Genomic DNA, 16,209 nt, shown 5'->3' with positions numbered 1-16,209 from the left:
ATCTGCATTTCATTACTGATAAACTACTAACTACGATGCAAATACAAACATTGTTATAATACATGGATTTGCGAAAATATGATCCACGTTTTTAATTTTAGCAAGCAGTTGTTAAAATAAAAACGGCAAATGAATATTTATATTTTTATTAACTTTTTATTAAATTAATTTGTAATCCCTGGATAATAAATATAAAGTGTTCATAAACAACTCTTCGCTAGATCACAATTTAGTAGATGTCTCCAAGAATTTCATTAACGTCAGCAATGTTCCTGAGGACGAAATATAGTTTAGAAAAGCTGCCATGACTCATTTACTAGGCATAGACTAGATTTTTTTTTTTAAACAAATGCTGAAGTTAAATTTATTAAAAACGAACATTAGTAACTTCAAATTTATTTATTGTGCATTTCTAAATTTTATGTGAATCTTTCATTCAGTTTTAAATAACCGTAAGTGTGATTACTTAATATTTTAATAATTTCTGATCGTACTTTGTTTTGATATTTATATTATTATATGGTATAATTTGTACCTAACTCAAAAATATTTGTGGGTACTTCACAAAATAAAGTTGTAGTAAGTTGCTGTTTAATCCGTCACTGCAGGGTAATCCGAACCACCGCATATTTCAGACAAAATGTTTAGTACCAAATCAACCATTATCGCCCAAATCACATAACTTTTTAATCTGGACGAAAACTTTTCTTACAGATTCATCCAGAAATATTTTAGTCAAACAAATTATAGTAAATATAACTATTTAATAGGTAAAATAGCTAAAATGATTAACTTATTATTACTATATAAATATAGTTATTAGTTATGATTAGGTTTACTATATTTTATAGTTAATGCAGTTTTTAATGTTTGAATTAACTAAAAAATATAGTTAAAATAGCATATTTTAGTTCGAATAACTATAATAACTTTTGACTATAATATTTTAGTAAATCTGATTAACTTTATAGCTATCCCTATAGCAATTATAATGTACAGTCAATCCTACTATTTTTATAGTACAAACAACTGTTTTGTATTTTCCGTGTATACATATTTTTATAATAAATTATTCAATATATTAATTAAAAAATTATTTATTTATTTATTTATCTATACTATTATATTATAAAGTATATTTTATAAAGAGGAAAGGTTTGTTTGCTTGTAACGAATTAACTCAAAAACTACTTGATCGATTTCAAAAATTCTTTCACCAATCGAAAGCTACATTCATGGGAAGTGTTATAGGCTAATTCAACGGTACTGCGTCGACATGTATGTCAAGGTCGAAACGGAGAGTATCAATTTAATTCATTTCAATCAGTCAAAGTTACGACCAGACGAGTACATCCACTTGCTTGACGCCATCCCTACTGAAGGAGACGCAGCCAAAATTTGTCGTTTGACCATTCTCTTAACTACTCATGTCGGAAGCCCGCGCATGATGCATTCAATCGCGAATTACAACGGGAGAAAAGCTATGGTAGAGATAAGCTAGCTGAAAGAGTCCGAACAAATGTGCCAAAAAAAGAGTCAAACACCACCTTCCTCTTTTGTTTAACATAATCACAAATCAATCGAAAACTATACCAATAATACCAATAATACCAATAATATCAGAAAATAATTATGGTGAAACTTATTTACTTGATGATGGTTGCATATTTTATCTTGGTGGTATTAAGAGTAATTCTCAATATTTTATTAAATCCGGTCATATTTTTGACTCAAACACAAAAAATTGGACACCAAAAATATGCGACCATCATCGAGTAAATAAGTTTTACCATAACTATTTAGTGGTATAATATTATTGGTGTAGTTTTCCACTGATTTGTGATTATGTTAAACAAAAGAGGAAGATGGTGTTTAGCTCTTTTTCTCATAATTAAAACGTACTGCCAGCAAGTAAAATTTAATGCTTCTAACTGAGTACCAAGGACTGTATGAACATCATAATCTTCATCTAAATATTTTTTACCTACCAACATAATATATTTTGAAAAACTAAGAAAATCAAATATAAAAATATTATGTAGTTACAATTGTTATTTAACTTCAAAAGTGGTTCTTTATCAACAGTACATTCAACAAATTGCTGGGAAACAATTGATAACCGAAAGTATTCCATTAAGTCTGGTAAATGTTTATTACAATTTTCTCTATCATACTTGATCCATTTCATTAGAGATTTATACACCTATTAATAATTGAAATGTTATTTAGTTTCGGTCAAGCCGTTTCGGAGGAGTTCAATAATGAATACTGAGACACGACATTTTTATATATTAGATATACATATCTACTTGATATGATGTCGCACATTGTCCGTGATCCGACGTGGTCGGATTGCCTACCAGCGTGGCTGAATTGCACTTACTGCGAGGTACATCCAAAAGGATTTGAAGTATCACAATTTTTTAAAGGGTTGTCATTTTTAAGGGCAACAAACTGCACAGGGTCAGCTAGTTAGAATATAAACTCCAAACGGCTATTAAAGTTACAATGACTAAGATGATAATATGATAAACTTAAAACATAAATAGTAAAACAGTAATAAATATAACAGATCATAACAATAGTTATATAATAATATTATAATCTTACCATATAAGTTGATAAATAAATAACAGTGTTGCATAAATGTCCAAGCTAATTGACTAAAAAATTTAATATTCTTGTAATATTCTGAGACCAACTAAAATAATGTAAGTTTTTTCATATGTGATAATAAAACGGATAACTCGTATAGAACTTTTTACTTTGACACGTAAGCCCAGTAGGTACACTGTACAGTACATTGACTATGCACGGTGGACATCAAACATAATATTATACAATTAGTTATCAGAATAGTAATAATAATAATAATAATAATGATAGCAATAATGGTCATGATAATAATAATAATTACAATTAAGATCTAGATAATAAAGTAATATAATTACGATGATGATCAAAATAATAAGGATAATGATAACGACGACGATTCGGAACGCATATTAGCGCTTTTCAAACGTCCATTACGACTGCCACAGACATCGTTAAACTTTTCCCCGTTTTTGTTTTTATTTATATATATATTTTTTTTTTTTGGTATTCGGTTTTATGGTGTTTAATTGGATACTGGTAGAGTGGAACAGCGCAAGCCGAAGATATTTGTATACGTCTCATTTGAACGCGATAAGTCCAAAACTATGCTCGATGTCGAATAGGTAGGTTACGGAAATTACCACTCCAGAAACTGACCTCTCTTTTTTATTGCCATTTTGTCGTCATAAATTTTTCCACAAGTATGTTGAAAATTATTTAATCTCAAATGTATTATTTGCATCTTGATATATAAAATAAGTAAATCAATCAAATATATTATAACGATTATAACACGTCGTATATATTTTATAACATTTATTTAAGCTCATCCGATAAACTTGATCAATTAACAAAAACCAATCGAGTCAAATGATGGAACAAAAATATTATTTGGAGGATTAATAGTATATACAATAATTTTGTACTGCAATAATTGAATTTTTAAAACTTTTATTTTTGAAGAAAATATGTTAAATATTAATATAAATAAACAAGTTAACCCCGTGCACTTCATTGCCCATAAAAAATGAAAATTCTTAAAAAAATTGTGATTGTTCAACTCTTTTTGGGTGTAACTTGTTGCAGTAAGTGCAACTCAGACACCCTGGTAGGCAATCCGACTATGTTAGATCGTGGACAATGTGCGAAAGCATATCAAGTAGGCGATCCACCTGTGGTGGATTGTAGACACGCCAATGAGCGGCTATAAGTGCAACTCAACTATCTTTGTAGGCAATGTGTGAAAATTCGATTTGATGCATGATTGTGCCTGATACACTCTATAATCAATGGCAACCAATAAAATAATAAATACTAATTTCTAATAATTATTTCTCCTATTACCAATAGCAATCATTTATAAACAACAATTTCCAACGTGAATCTTAAAATTCCTGTTTGAGCACTTCCTTGGGTTGGACTTACCTGATCCAATTGTGAATATAAACAATATCTAAGGAACCACTCAAACACTCACAAAAAGTTTTCATCAAAATCGGCCCAGCCGTTTTCGATTGATCCTATAGATTTTTCACGCTCCATTTTTATATATTATAATATAGATTATGGGCACTCCAAATATCACTAGAAATACTTTAATATAATACGATAGTACTTGTTAACTATTACAACAGGCAGTATAATATTTTATATTTTAATATATGGACAAAATATATGTAAATATATTTGTCATTATTCTGTAAAATATTTCTTTTTTTAAATTAATTTTCTAGTGTGTTCTGATTTAGCTGCCCCCCTCCCCCCCATAAAAATTATCAACAGTCTAATAACTATAAATTATTATGAGAAAGCAAAAATCTCTTTACTATAACAGTAGAATAAAATGTAATTATTCACATCATCCCTTTCAATAGTCGTATTTAGGTGAAACAATTTTATTTCTTCTTTCTATATAAATATCCATGCATTAAAACCATTCAAACGTTGCTCATAAAAATAAGAAGCCATCTAAGTTATAAATTATAATATATTTAAATAATAATGATAATAGTGTACATAATGTATATGTGTGACAGTGACATTATAATACAATATAATATAATAATATATATAAATACCTCAATACAGTTCATATAAAAATGACAGGATTTTTTTATGGGTATAATAATTAAAAAAAACAATAAAATATAATAAAAAAATACGATGGTGGGATCATAACTCCGTACAGTTAATTATTTTTTTTTGAAAACCTCCAAAAGTACTTGCTTCAAAATAATAATAATAAAGCTAAACGATAGATTTGAATTTCAACGAACTGACTGAAAACGTGTGTAATATATTTTATGTATTCGGAAGTCAATCAGAGCAGTAATATCATTAAGTTGCAGATCATTAGTTTGATGTCGATTTTTGCATCCTGTACCGGTTTCTCGTCTTCTCACATTTTTTGGCTAGAATAAAATAAATTATTATTATTATCTTATTAGAGTACTAAACAATTAAATTAATTAATATATTTACTGATTTTAATCTTGTTGGCTGGACAGTTCTGAAAAAAAAGAAACAATCGTGTATTACGTATTGCACATACTAAAATGAATATTAATTTAATTGTAATTATTATAAATTGAAGTGTCGTGCCTTAAATTATCAATAAATTTAACCTACGAGCATATTATTATGTAAAATAAACTAAATGGTAGCCAAGTAATCACTTGTAAGTTGTATGCTTCATACGCATAGTTATGTACAGTTATTAATTATTATTAGTAGTACGGGGCAACTTTTAATGAGGAAATTTGTGTAACATAATTATTATTTATGTGTATTTAATGGCCAAATAAGTATGTCAGTATTATCCAAATATTAAAAATGTATTTTTAGTTCTTAAGAAACTAGTTGAATTAAATAAATACACTATTATTCATTACCTTATTTGTAGATTTTTTTTTTTTTTACAAATGAGAAAGTATTTTTTATTTATAACTCAATCAAAAATATTTAATTCAAATTTATAGCATAATAACACACTGATGAATAATATTTGTTGTGTTATTTATGAATCTAATAAATATAAATATTAACACAAAACTATGTATTGTTATCTTGATCATTGATCATACAATAAACAATAAGATTTGTTTCACCCTAATTTAAGCCAAGAACTTTAAAAGAATTTCATTTTACAGTTCCCAAAATATTATTATCTTGTTGTGATCACTCAACTTATTAAAGTCATTAACGTTAATCCCTAATACGACCATTAAATTACTTCGTCAAAAGTTCCAATCAATATAATACACTACAAATACTGACAAAAAATCATGTTAACCTACCTTGAGTTTTATTAGTCTTTAAATTATGAAGATACTACAGTAAAATATTTTACTCTTAGATAATTGTACACAGAATATGATGCAAATGTTAAACAAAATCATCACTATAGATAAAACAATTATTATAATATACATCAATAAGCACATAGGCAATATTATGTACCGACAGCCAATTATTTTTTTAAGTTTATATTTTTTTCATAAATATAATATGGGTTTCTAATGAATGTTTTATAATATTAAGCAGAGTACATATTATATTTTAAAATGCAAATACATTTGTGACTTTTCTTTATGTAACACGCTCGTTTGATTTTATAACAGTCTAACCTATCAAAAGGAGTACCTAGGTGGTATTGACTGGTTGGTACTTATACTTCACACAAATGATGCTGTAGTTCGAATAAAGAATCGGCACAAACTTTTGAAACAGAACGTATATATTTTTCTGTAGTACAATAAAATGTTGCAAAGCTAAAAGCACGAAATAGAAATTGGAGTAAAAAATGCACGTTACAAAATGAACACAAAGTATGTAGCTTAAAAGTTTAAGGTTGAAAAGAGTGTACTGATGCAATGCGAGTACATATCAAACTGAATCGTACGCTTGAAATATATTGGTTTTGTGTTGAATATTAAATTCTATAGATGAGTTGTTAAGTTGTTATCATTAGTATGTGTGAAAAATTGTTGTCTAAAACGTGGTCACTATATTACAGGAACGAATTAGTAATTAATAATATGTACTTGAGTGTAAAAAAAAAAATCCTAAAATAAACAACAGTGTTTTGAACTTACCGATTCGTATTGCAACCATAGACAGTGTTGGAATTGTACGTATACTGGATTGCACACGTTTTCTTTATCTTCTGCTGGCCACGGTACTGAAACAAATCGTTTGATGTCACAATAATATTGAACAATGGACAGTTTCGTGTGCATGCTAATATAGTAAAGGTCATGTTGTAGGTGCATTGTAATATTATTATGTTAGTATTTTATGACGTATACATTGTTATTCGGTTGAAAGTATTAAAGCGATTAATCGATAACGCGATAGCGTGATCAGTCGGTTGCAGAGATTCGATTGAATTAACAATTTGAAAAATTAATTCGAGTCAAAAGTTTGCATGCTACATTTTTTTTTTAATTTAATTCAAATCAAAGAGCTATAGGTAAATAGAAAAGGGGTTTTGCTGTAGTATTCATTTGTGTATGTTTATGGATTAATGTAATAATACAAATATTATGCTAGTCGTGTACATTATGCTGAAGCCATCATACAATCTAATTTCATCGTCAAATACAGAAAATGGCACAACAAATAAATGGAATATTGTATATAAATCGATGTTTTCATTTATAATGTTGTTTATTATTATTATTATTATTATATTATTATGTTTTCCAACTAATTTCATTATTGAATTTGCAATAATAAATACAAATGAACCGTCATATATTTTAATTTTGCAGTACCTACATCATGTTATTCCAAAAAATAATTTTTATGTAAATTGTATGATTGTATACTATATTAATTTATAACATCATTCAAACTACTACAGGTTACTCATTTTAATATTGCAATTTACTACTTGATATTATAGTTCTTAAAATGTATAAGTATATAGTACACTCATTTTTTATTTGTTCCCGTGTGTCAATAATATAGTATTACAATTTATTAGAATTTTGGATAATGTTTATTTTAAATATAAGGCTCGTAGTACCTAAATAACGCCGTCTATAGTTAAAACCAACGAATTAATATTGCTTATTACAGTGGAATATATTTTGGTTATTAAAAATTATAGTATCGATATAATAATGCCATAATAAACATGATGGGGACGGGAGTGGCCGAGCGGACTAAGGCGTCGGCTGCGACGCAGCCGATCCGGGTTCGATTCTCGGCCAGGAACGGCATTTTTCTTCGGGCAAGTCACGGTGTCCGGAGAATCAAGTGCCGCCGTCCCCCACCCGGGCATGGCAGATACCTACGGGTGCCCAATCAAAAATCTGCCAAACCCAACACACACGTGTTCCTCCCTCTACTGACAACACTAAAGTACAAAACCCAACCAGGCTAATAACCTCAGCTGTTGAAGCTTTACTCTTAATAAAAAAAAAAAAAAAATAAACATGACAAACAATAAAAAAAAAAACTAGAGTAAAAAATATTCGCGTTCACACTGTGATGTTTTGAAGCTGGTCAGAGATTTCATATGTCATATTTCATATTTCATATTTCATATGCGAACTAATTATGATGGTAATAATTTAAAAATCCCCAAGCTAAGAAAAATGTACATAATACCGGTTTTGAGGGACTTCCGGTGTGCTATCGGTGTGTTATAACAAACACCGTTAATCATAATGGGGAGTTTGCCCGTTTGCACATGGCTCATATTACAAAGCAACTTATAATGTGGCAATCGTTTTGCTAAGTATATAGAAAGTGCCCGCACATGAATAACAGCATTTCTTAACCTTTTGATTTTTTTTTTTTTGTATGGACCGTTAACATTGATGGATTTTCGCTTTAAAACGCATTTGTGATAGAACCAAAAATACATTTTCATTTATACACAATATTTAAACACCTAGCTATATTTTTGATATAATATAATTTAGGAGTGTTGAGTTCATCGTTAATATATAGGTACTTGCGAATGTCTCGCCAAAAACAGTAAACACATATGGGGGGGGGATGGTGGTGTGATACTTGAGTAACACTTTCAATTTTGAGTTATTCGCTAAATCATATTGAACCATTAACACATGGAATCCATTGGAGCAATGTTTTTGTTTCAAAAATGTATTATTAAAATGTACCTACTATTTTTAATTTTTAAAACTAACAATACTGTTCATGGTATGATAGCATTAACGGTCATGAAAATAACCACATTTCTTACAAAACAGGCCATTTTCATTGAAGAAAATACATTTTTAAAATAAATATTTTTGAAAAAAATTGGGGTAAAAAATGCTGGTACACATGCATGCGAGTAACAACGGTACGTTATGGTTGTGATATTTGTTTGTCTATATATTCTTATAGATACAATTTTTATTAATGGTTTTCATGTGTTATTATTTGAAAAATTTGGTTAAAGGCCTCGTCTAATATCGGGTCATCGGGCGTATTGTTTTGCGCGGTGCTCACTGCCGTGTAAAATTGCATACAGACAATAAAATATGTTGGTGCACTTACTGTAGGTCTCCTCAAGGCATTTGTCCAAGGCCTTTTGTCCCACTTGTTTCTGCCACTGTTCTTTGAAGACGCTCTTCATTGCGTAATCAGCTATGAACGTTTTGTTCAGTGAACCGTCTTCGGTGAGCTAAATAAATTTTATATTACATAGTTTTTTTTTTCTATTATTATATTTATTATTAATTTCCATACCAAATTATTTTTTTTTCCGATACATTCGTGAAGGCACTGAAACAAAAATTAAAAAATTTGAATTTCAATTAAAATACACGTGCAATAAGTGAATTAATAAAAAAAAAACCCACGAATTGCTTCTTCTTGGTAATCTTTACAGCTTCAGCAGAAAACAAGTCTTGTTTGGGTGTAGTAGCTGTAAAATCACCAAACAGAATAATATTTAATTAAGACATCTTGTAGCATTGTAGTTTTAACTATTTTTCGTTCAACTAATTTCAATTATTTTATTTTATTAGATACATAATTTATTACACTGTATTGGTTTATTTTTAAACTATCATCAATTAATATGTCTAACTATTTTAAACTATTTAATATGATTAAACCTCCCATTTGAACTACCACTAAATGTTGAAACAAAAATAACAAATGTTAAAATGTGACTTCAAGACAAAATATGATTAAACATTAGCTACCTTATGGACATTTAATAGAAGATAAATTAAATAAGAATTAATAAGAAAAAAAGAAAAAATTGATTATGATTAATATGTTATCATTTAAAGCACTTTTAAGTTGCAATTTATTTATAATGATATTTTATATTATATTGTATTATATTATATTAAATTATATTTTTTTAATATTATTATAATATTTTTTTTTTTTTGTTGGGGGGATTAAATATATATTTTAAATTTATCATGATTTACGTTACTACGTGTGCGAGTTGTTTTTTTTAGAAAGGTATGACATTTTTTGTTCTAGGATCAACTATACGTCTATCTACATATTGTCAAGTCAAAATTAATTATAATTAAAATAAATAATAAATAACTATTGTTGGATGATAATAATATTATGAATTACAATTTTCTTGTGTCACCTACTCTTAAAATCATAATAACGACATATTATTATTGTTGTTGTTGTAACTTTGTAAGTTAGCTATTTTTATACCTATAGAATATTTTTTAAAAGATACCTACTTATTATTTTAGCTATTAATTTTATATTTAATGTAATTTGACACTAATTAATTTTGATACTTGTGTTTATCAATCTTACCATATTCATACTACTTCCAAAAAATATTTATTGAACATGACGTTTTAATACATATTGTGTTTGCATGTATTATGAACAAATCATAAATGTATGACCAAACTTCGAGCACTTTCAATAAAATAAAGAAAACCGTTAATATTAATTTGAATGTCTAGAACATAATACGGTCGTAACCCTATGCAATTTCACGACGAGAATTTGCATATAAAATATACTGCAAATTAATTTTCGTGTACGGTTATAATACCGGCTACCGGCAGCGTGATATTGTTCTATTATTATTATTATGGTGCACCAATTTTCAAAAACAAGATATTAATCATCAACTTAATACATCGGCACACCGAAGCTTAGACTCGAAAGTCAAAATTTATTAATCTGGACACGTATAATTATATCGTACATTGCATGTACCTACTTAGTGTATATTGGAGATTTCACGTAGCTGACCGAACGACGAAAATATTAGTTTTTGTTAATGTAAAATGACATGCGTGTTATCCAATAGTAATTTCACAGCGAAAAATTACTTCGATAATATATACCAACATGATGTTCGAAACATACATGCGCTTCTATATGGTCTAGATTTTAATCCCGAACTTGTCAATTTAGACAAAGGGGATAATTTTATTCAAATCCTTTTACTGATCCTTTTTTTATTTTTAATTAATTCGAGACTTACCTACTGTACATACCAAACGGATTTGTGAAAAATACAAGTGGCCATCTCATATAATATGCATTGGTTTGCGCGTGTGGACAAGTGCCGACGATAAATATTTTACAGCGCACGATCGACACTCAAACTTGTATAATTATTATTAAACAAGTTTGAATGTTTGTTGTCACCTCCAATCAGAATGTTTTGAATTTATTAAATTAAAATAATATTGAATAGATGTGGCTTACATTTTGACTTTATTAATATCTATTCACGATACTGGCCAGTAAGTATATAAATGACGGAAAATGATATGCGAAATAAATAAATGTTAAATGCCAAAGAGCCAAAATACTTAGCCCGAAGGTGTTTTAAGTAGGGTATTCAAGATTTTGAGTCTCATATGTATTTCATTTTAAATTAGCATTTGGAATGAAAGGTATAGACAGTATTCTAATTTTAATATTCACATTTTTTAAAAATACCTTTAAGACGAAACGTGTGATATATGATGTAGGTATATTTAATATTATTATATATTGTACGCATTACTTACGTTTAATGACCAACGTGAATTTAACTTTTTTTATTTTATTGTAAAATGTAGATGAAAAATATCATTTTTTATATAATCTATAGGTGGGCATTAATCAATAAATCAAAATTATTATTATAAGTAAAAATACTAATTATCATAGTTTATAAATAATTTATAAATCAAAAATGTTTTACCTGCCTACAAAATTCAAAATTCATTTTTATATTATTTAGATTACTCGTAAATCTTTGCGTTATGTTTCTCGGAAATTGTTGTTTTGATTTGATTAGTTAAGTTGAATGCCCGCTTATTATAAACGTGAAGGAGAAAGTTTAGAGGTCAGAAACGCAGAACCTTCAAATAATTTGTAGTTGAATAGAAACCATAAAATAGAAAGTTTCAGCTCAGAATTATTGCGACGTGATTAGATTATTAAAAACGCATATATCATTTACATATTTAGCTAACTTTTGCCATACTATTCAAACTAATAATACTGTCATATATTTTGCGATAGATTCTCCTTCATAATTATTCAAACCCTATTAAGATAAAAACTTGCATTAGACACCTATGTTCAAGTTTATTTTTTTGTTGAAACCGGTCTATTGAAATTATTAGGTTAATACTTAATACCGTTATACTCATAAATAAATAATAATATTATTGGTTTTATTTTATAACACCAAATGGTAATTAATAGGAAAATTATAATATTCTAAGGCTAGTTACAAAATTATCGATATTCGATGTCACCTTAAAATAAATTTGAATTTAAAATTTATAAATCTTGTTTGTGATAAAATATTTGAAAAAAATATACGATGTACGCCTAACATTATTGTAATATATGGGTATTCTAACCTAATTGGTACGAAAATTAAAGCATGGTAAAGATTATAAAATGTTCTTATATATGTTATTGTATATTATAATAATATATTGGCATGACCAATGGGCATTATTGTCTACATGATGTTAATTTTAATAGACTTGTTCACTAAATACTAAAGTGACCGAGTCAATTTTGAACATAATTTAATTTACCTGTAACCGTTGCAAACTTCTCGGCTACTTGTGCGTAACACTCGTCAGCTGCTACTTTGTCTTTATCGCCAAATCGCTTCATTGTGTTTTCCGGGCCACAACACGACTTGAAAAAAAAAAGTTTTTATATTTTTTTTGTACATATACAGGATTTGATTAAAAACTAAGGGTTTTTGTTTTAGTTTATAAATCCTTCTATTTTTATAACATTGCGTCAGAGAATGGTTTGTGGTCAAAAAATCTCATTAAGTTTTCGTCGGGGTGGTTTCTAACAAAATCAAACGTTAACCAACCTAACCTACCACCGACCTAGATTTTTCTGAAAAAAAAATTCATTGCTACTTGGGAGTATTTCAGCAGACCGTTAAAAAATAATAGAAGCTCAAAAAAATGATTTAATTGCATGAACGTTTATATTTGAAATTTGAAATATATAAACTATACCTACTGAAATAAAATCGTCGTTTTTTTTAAAGAGTATTCTTAAAAAAAATATATTTAATAATTTTAATATATTATCTATTAATGGATTGATAAAAAATCCTGTTAAGCAAAATTACGTTATTCTTGTCTACTCTTTCATAGAAATTACATATTAAGTAGCATGTTGAAGGGAAAAACAAGCATTACTGTTTAATTTCTCAACCAAGCTTATTGACCCAAACTGTACTCGACAAGTTAATTAAAATCGACTACTCAATCGAATATTTTACCAAGTTATATCAGACTAAACTTTTTACGTTGAGTACTTCGCAAGTCTTTAGTGTATGATTTTCATAAGAATTAATTAAAAATTTAAATAATTATCCAATTTTGTTGTTTTTGTCCTAAGTATTTACTTCTGTATTAAATATAAATAATATAAATTTTACGATAAGAAGACAATATAAACAATTTAAAATGCCAATCAGATGTAAACTTACTTCTTTATAACCGGATAAAACATATTGAAGTATATTTTGTTTAATTAAAACAAAAAAATATTAATTAGCTTTCAAACGAACTTATTTAAATTTATAATTATAAGATATTACGCTGTAACAGAAGTTTGTAGGTACCTACCTAAGTAAATAATATTCGATTGAAATAATAAAATGAATACTTATTTTTTTTTCAAAAGAAAACTTTAAATTAAGTTACATTTTATATTTTTTAATATAATTTTGATGAAATTAATCCAAGTACAATATGCATATTGTGTTAAGATTAAGTACCTATACATTTAAATAAATACTTTTCCGATTTTTATTACATTTTTGAAGCTCTCTACATTTTATATTACATAGATATAAGATAATCTGAAATAGTATATTTTTATGACATGAGTAGTTTAGTGTAAAATTAGATCAGATACGTAACTATTATAATTTGTAGTCACTGAAATTTAATTAATTATCACCTGTTTTTAGGTTATTAATGTAGAAAATATAGGAACAGTTATTTGTTTATTTAATCAATCATTCAAAGTTCTTTAATTTAATATGAGTAAATTATAACAACATAAGCTTAACTTATGTAATTGTGTTGTAATTATCAAAATTGTTTTTACGTGTTCTTATACTATATAACAAAGACAGTAAATGCTGTAGGTTATAATGTATTATTAATTAATAATCTTAAAAAACTACAATATCATATTATAAAAACTAATAAAATAACTTTAAACTAATTGTAAAAATGAATTATTTTATTTGAACGACTAGGATAAAAGTTCATTAATTATGGATTATGATCCAAACTCGGAGGGAATTATTTCGAACAAAACTTAACGGTTTTATTGTGGGATAGCAATTCTAACAAAAGAACTTTTACTTTTTCAATTAAATCAACTAGGACGATGGACTAAAATTATTATTTCCAAAAACGTCCAATACATTTTATGTGTATCACAATGGTTGATTGTGGTTGTATTTATTGTATCAATGTTGTTATAAAATGACAATACATTTATCAGAATGCGTAATCGAATTTTTACGGTGTAACGTAAATAAATGATTATGTACACGGTATTATTATACTATACACATATTATAAGCGCTCGAGAGAAATCTGTTACACTTAACGAAGTGCTTTTGTCGTATTTTGGCGAAAGTTAACGTTTCTTTTGAAAACCCGGCCACATTGTTGTCGACGAGCGCGGTTAGGTTATAGGTTATAGCTCCGAATATTATATTATTATAACGGATCGGTTTTAATGTTTTAAATAATATTGTCGCGTAGGTTCTGTGTATAATAAACTATAATATCGTAGGTACACGATTAGTAGGTATATATTATTATCTATACCATCTTAGTGGTATCACATTATATTGATCGTATACGTTAAGCACATGGTGCAAACGGTTTACCTTCCTGCTGGCTTGTTTGCACCGGAAGAAGTCGCTGTCTTCGGTGTCCAACAGCTCTTTGCCGCGTCTGTGGTGACCCGCATCCGCTAAAATCACACGAAAGCGCCGAATAACGGTCAATATAATATAATTATTATTGTACGATAAAACGACAACAGAATAGAAGAATAATATAAAACGTAAAATGTCATCCAGAAGAATAGAATTCACGGATGTCTTCGCGAGTTATAGCTATTTTATCATTATCATCACAACTGGTAACTAATATTTTATAGTCGTATTATTATTATCGTAAGTCCCGAAACCATAATATTATTATGTATGACTAACATTATAAAATATATTATTATAATAATATTAATCTGTGCGCTCACCGAAAATGACGGATATTTGAAGCATAACGACGGCCACCGCGATGCACTTGATCGTCGCTGAGTTGACGGACATTTTCGTCGACGTTTTTCTCGTTCGTTGCTGTAAAAATATTGTGTACTACTGCGGTAGCGCGGTGATCTCTCACTTATATTATATATACCACGGTACAAGTCCAGTAATACTGCAGCTGTTTTGTTGAGGACGTGGGTGAAATATCCACGGAGAGACTCACGGCAGACTGAGCGGCGATTTGGCTGCAGTTGAACACGTCGGAACCGGCAGATCCTCGGGACGGCATATCCGCCTCACCGCGCCCCCACCAGGACCCGCAGCCGCAGCCACCTACGCCCTCCACTCGTCTTTCTGTCGCCGCCGCCGTTCTTGACCCAATCTTGTCGTGTTATACACTTATTATACAGATATATTATTATAATGTATTTATCTCTACAGACACGCAAACTGCACCGGACCCGACACCGGTGTTATGATGCCACCGCCACACAGACTTCTGGGTCGTTGACTTGTTCAGAACCGGTCGCGCGCGGTCTAACCCTCAGATCGCGCCCTAGTTTCGCAGTTGGGTACCTAATCGCCGTGGTTTGACCGGACAACTAGGTTCCTACTATACGGTGAGACGAAAACCAAAAAAAAATAATAATATTAATACCTAATAATCAATTCTTCGTGAAACGCGATTTCGGAGACGACCGAGACTAATAATAATAATTGTTGTATAGTAGCTGGTCGGGAAATTCGGCCGTGGGTTAGCCGTTCACCGTTGTTCCTCGAGGGGTTACCTGGGTCTGCCGCCAGTATAAGTTATTATTATTATTATTATTATAGATTTTTTTTTTTTTAATAATGATAATTTATAATATATA

The 16,209-nt window shown here is 28.8% G+C and overlaps 1 protein-coding gene across 1 annotated transcript; it reads right to left on the bottom strand.

Moving 5' to 3' along the window:
- Positions 1–4,564: 4,564 nt before the first annotated feature.
- LOC132936175 (uncharacterized) lies at positions 4,565–15,596 on the bottom strand. Its single transcript, XM_061002864.1, has 9 exons — positions 15,328–15,596; positions 14,954–15,039; positions 12,606–12,711; positions 9,417–9,481; positions 9,304–9,339; positions 9,112–9,238; positions 6,690–6,775; positions 5,077–5,104; positions 4,565–5,006 (listed from the first exon to the last, which is right to left on the bottom strand). Exons 1-9 carry the CDS (start codon positions 15,398–15,400, stop codon positions 4,948–4,950), a joined length of 666 nt encoding a protein of 221 aa, XP_060858847.1. The 5' UTR covers positions 15,401–15,596; the 3' UTR covers positions 4,565–4,947.
- Positions 15,597–16,209: the final 613 nt, after the last annotated feature.

The sequence above is a fragment of the Metopolophium dirhodum genome, chromosome 1 (assembly GCF_019925205.1).
Source record: "Metopolophium dirhodum isolate CAU chromosome 1, ASM1992520v1, whole genome shotgun sequence".
Lineage (NCBI taxonomy): Eukaryota > Metazoa > Arthropoda > Insecta > Hemiptera > Aphididae > Metopolophium > Metopolophium dirhodum.
This window is presented reverse-complemented; position numbering and strand designations above follow the sequence as displayed.

What these genes read in the sequence shown, in the direction of transcription:
- LOC132936175 (XM_061002864.1), bottom strand. Translation starts at nt 15,400, where the DNA reads ATGTCCGTCAACTCAGCGACGATCAAGTGCATCGCGGTGGCCGTCGTT. An exon ending in GCAAACAAGCCAGCAGGAAG is followed by an intron (nt 12,712 to 14,953) that starts GTAAACCGTTTG and finishes TTTTTTTTCAAG; the next exon opens with TCGTGTTGTGGCCCGGAAAA. An exon ending in TTACCAAGAAGAAGCAATTC is followed by an intron (nt 9,340 to 9,416) that starts GTGGGTTTTTTT and finishes TTTTTGTTTCAG; the next exon opens with TGCCTTCACGAATGTATCGG.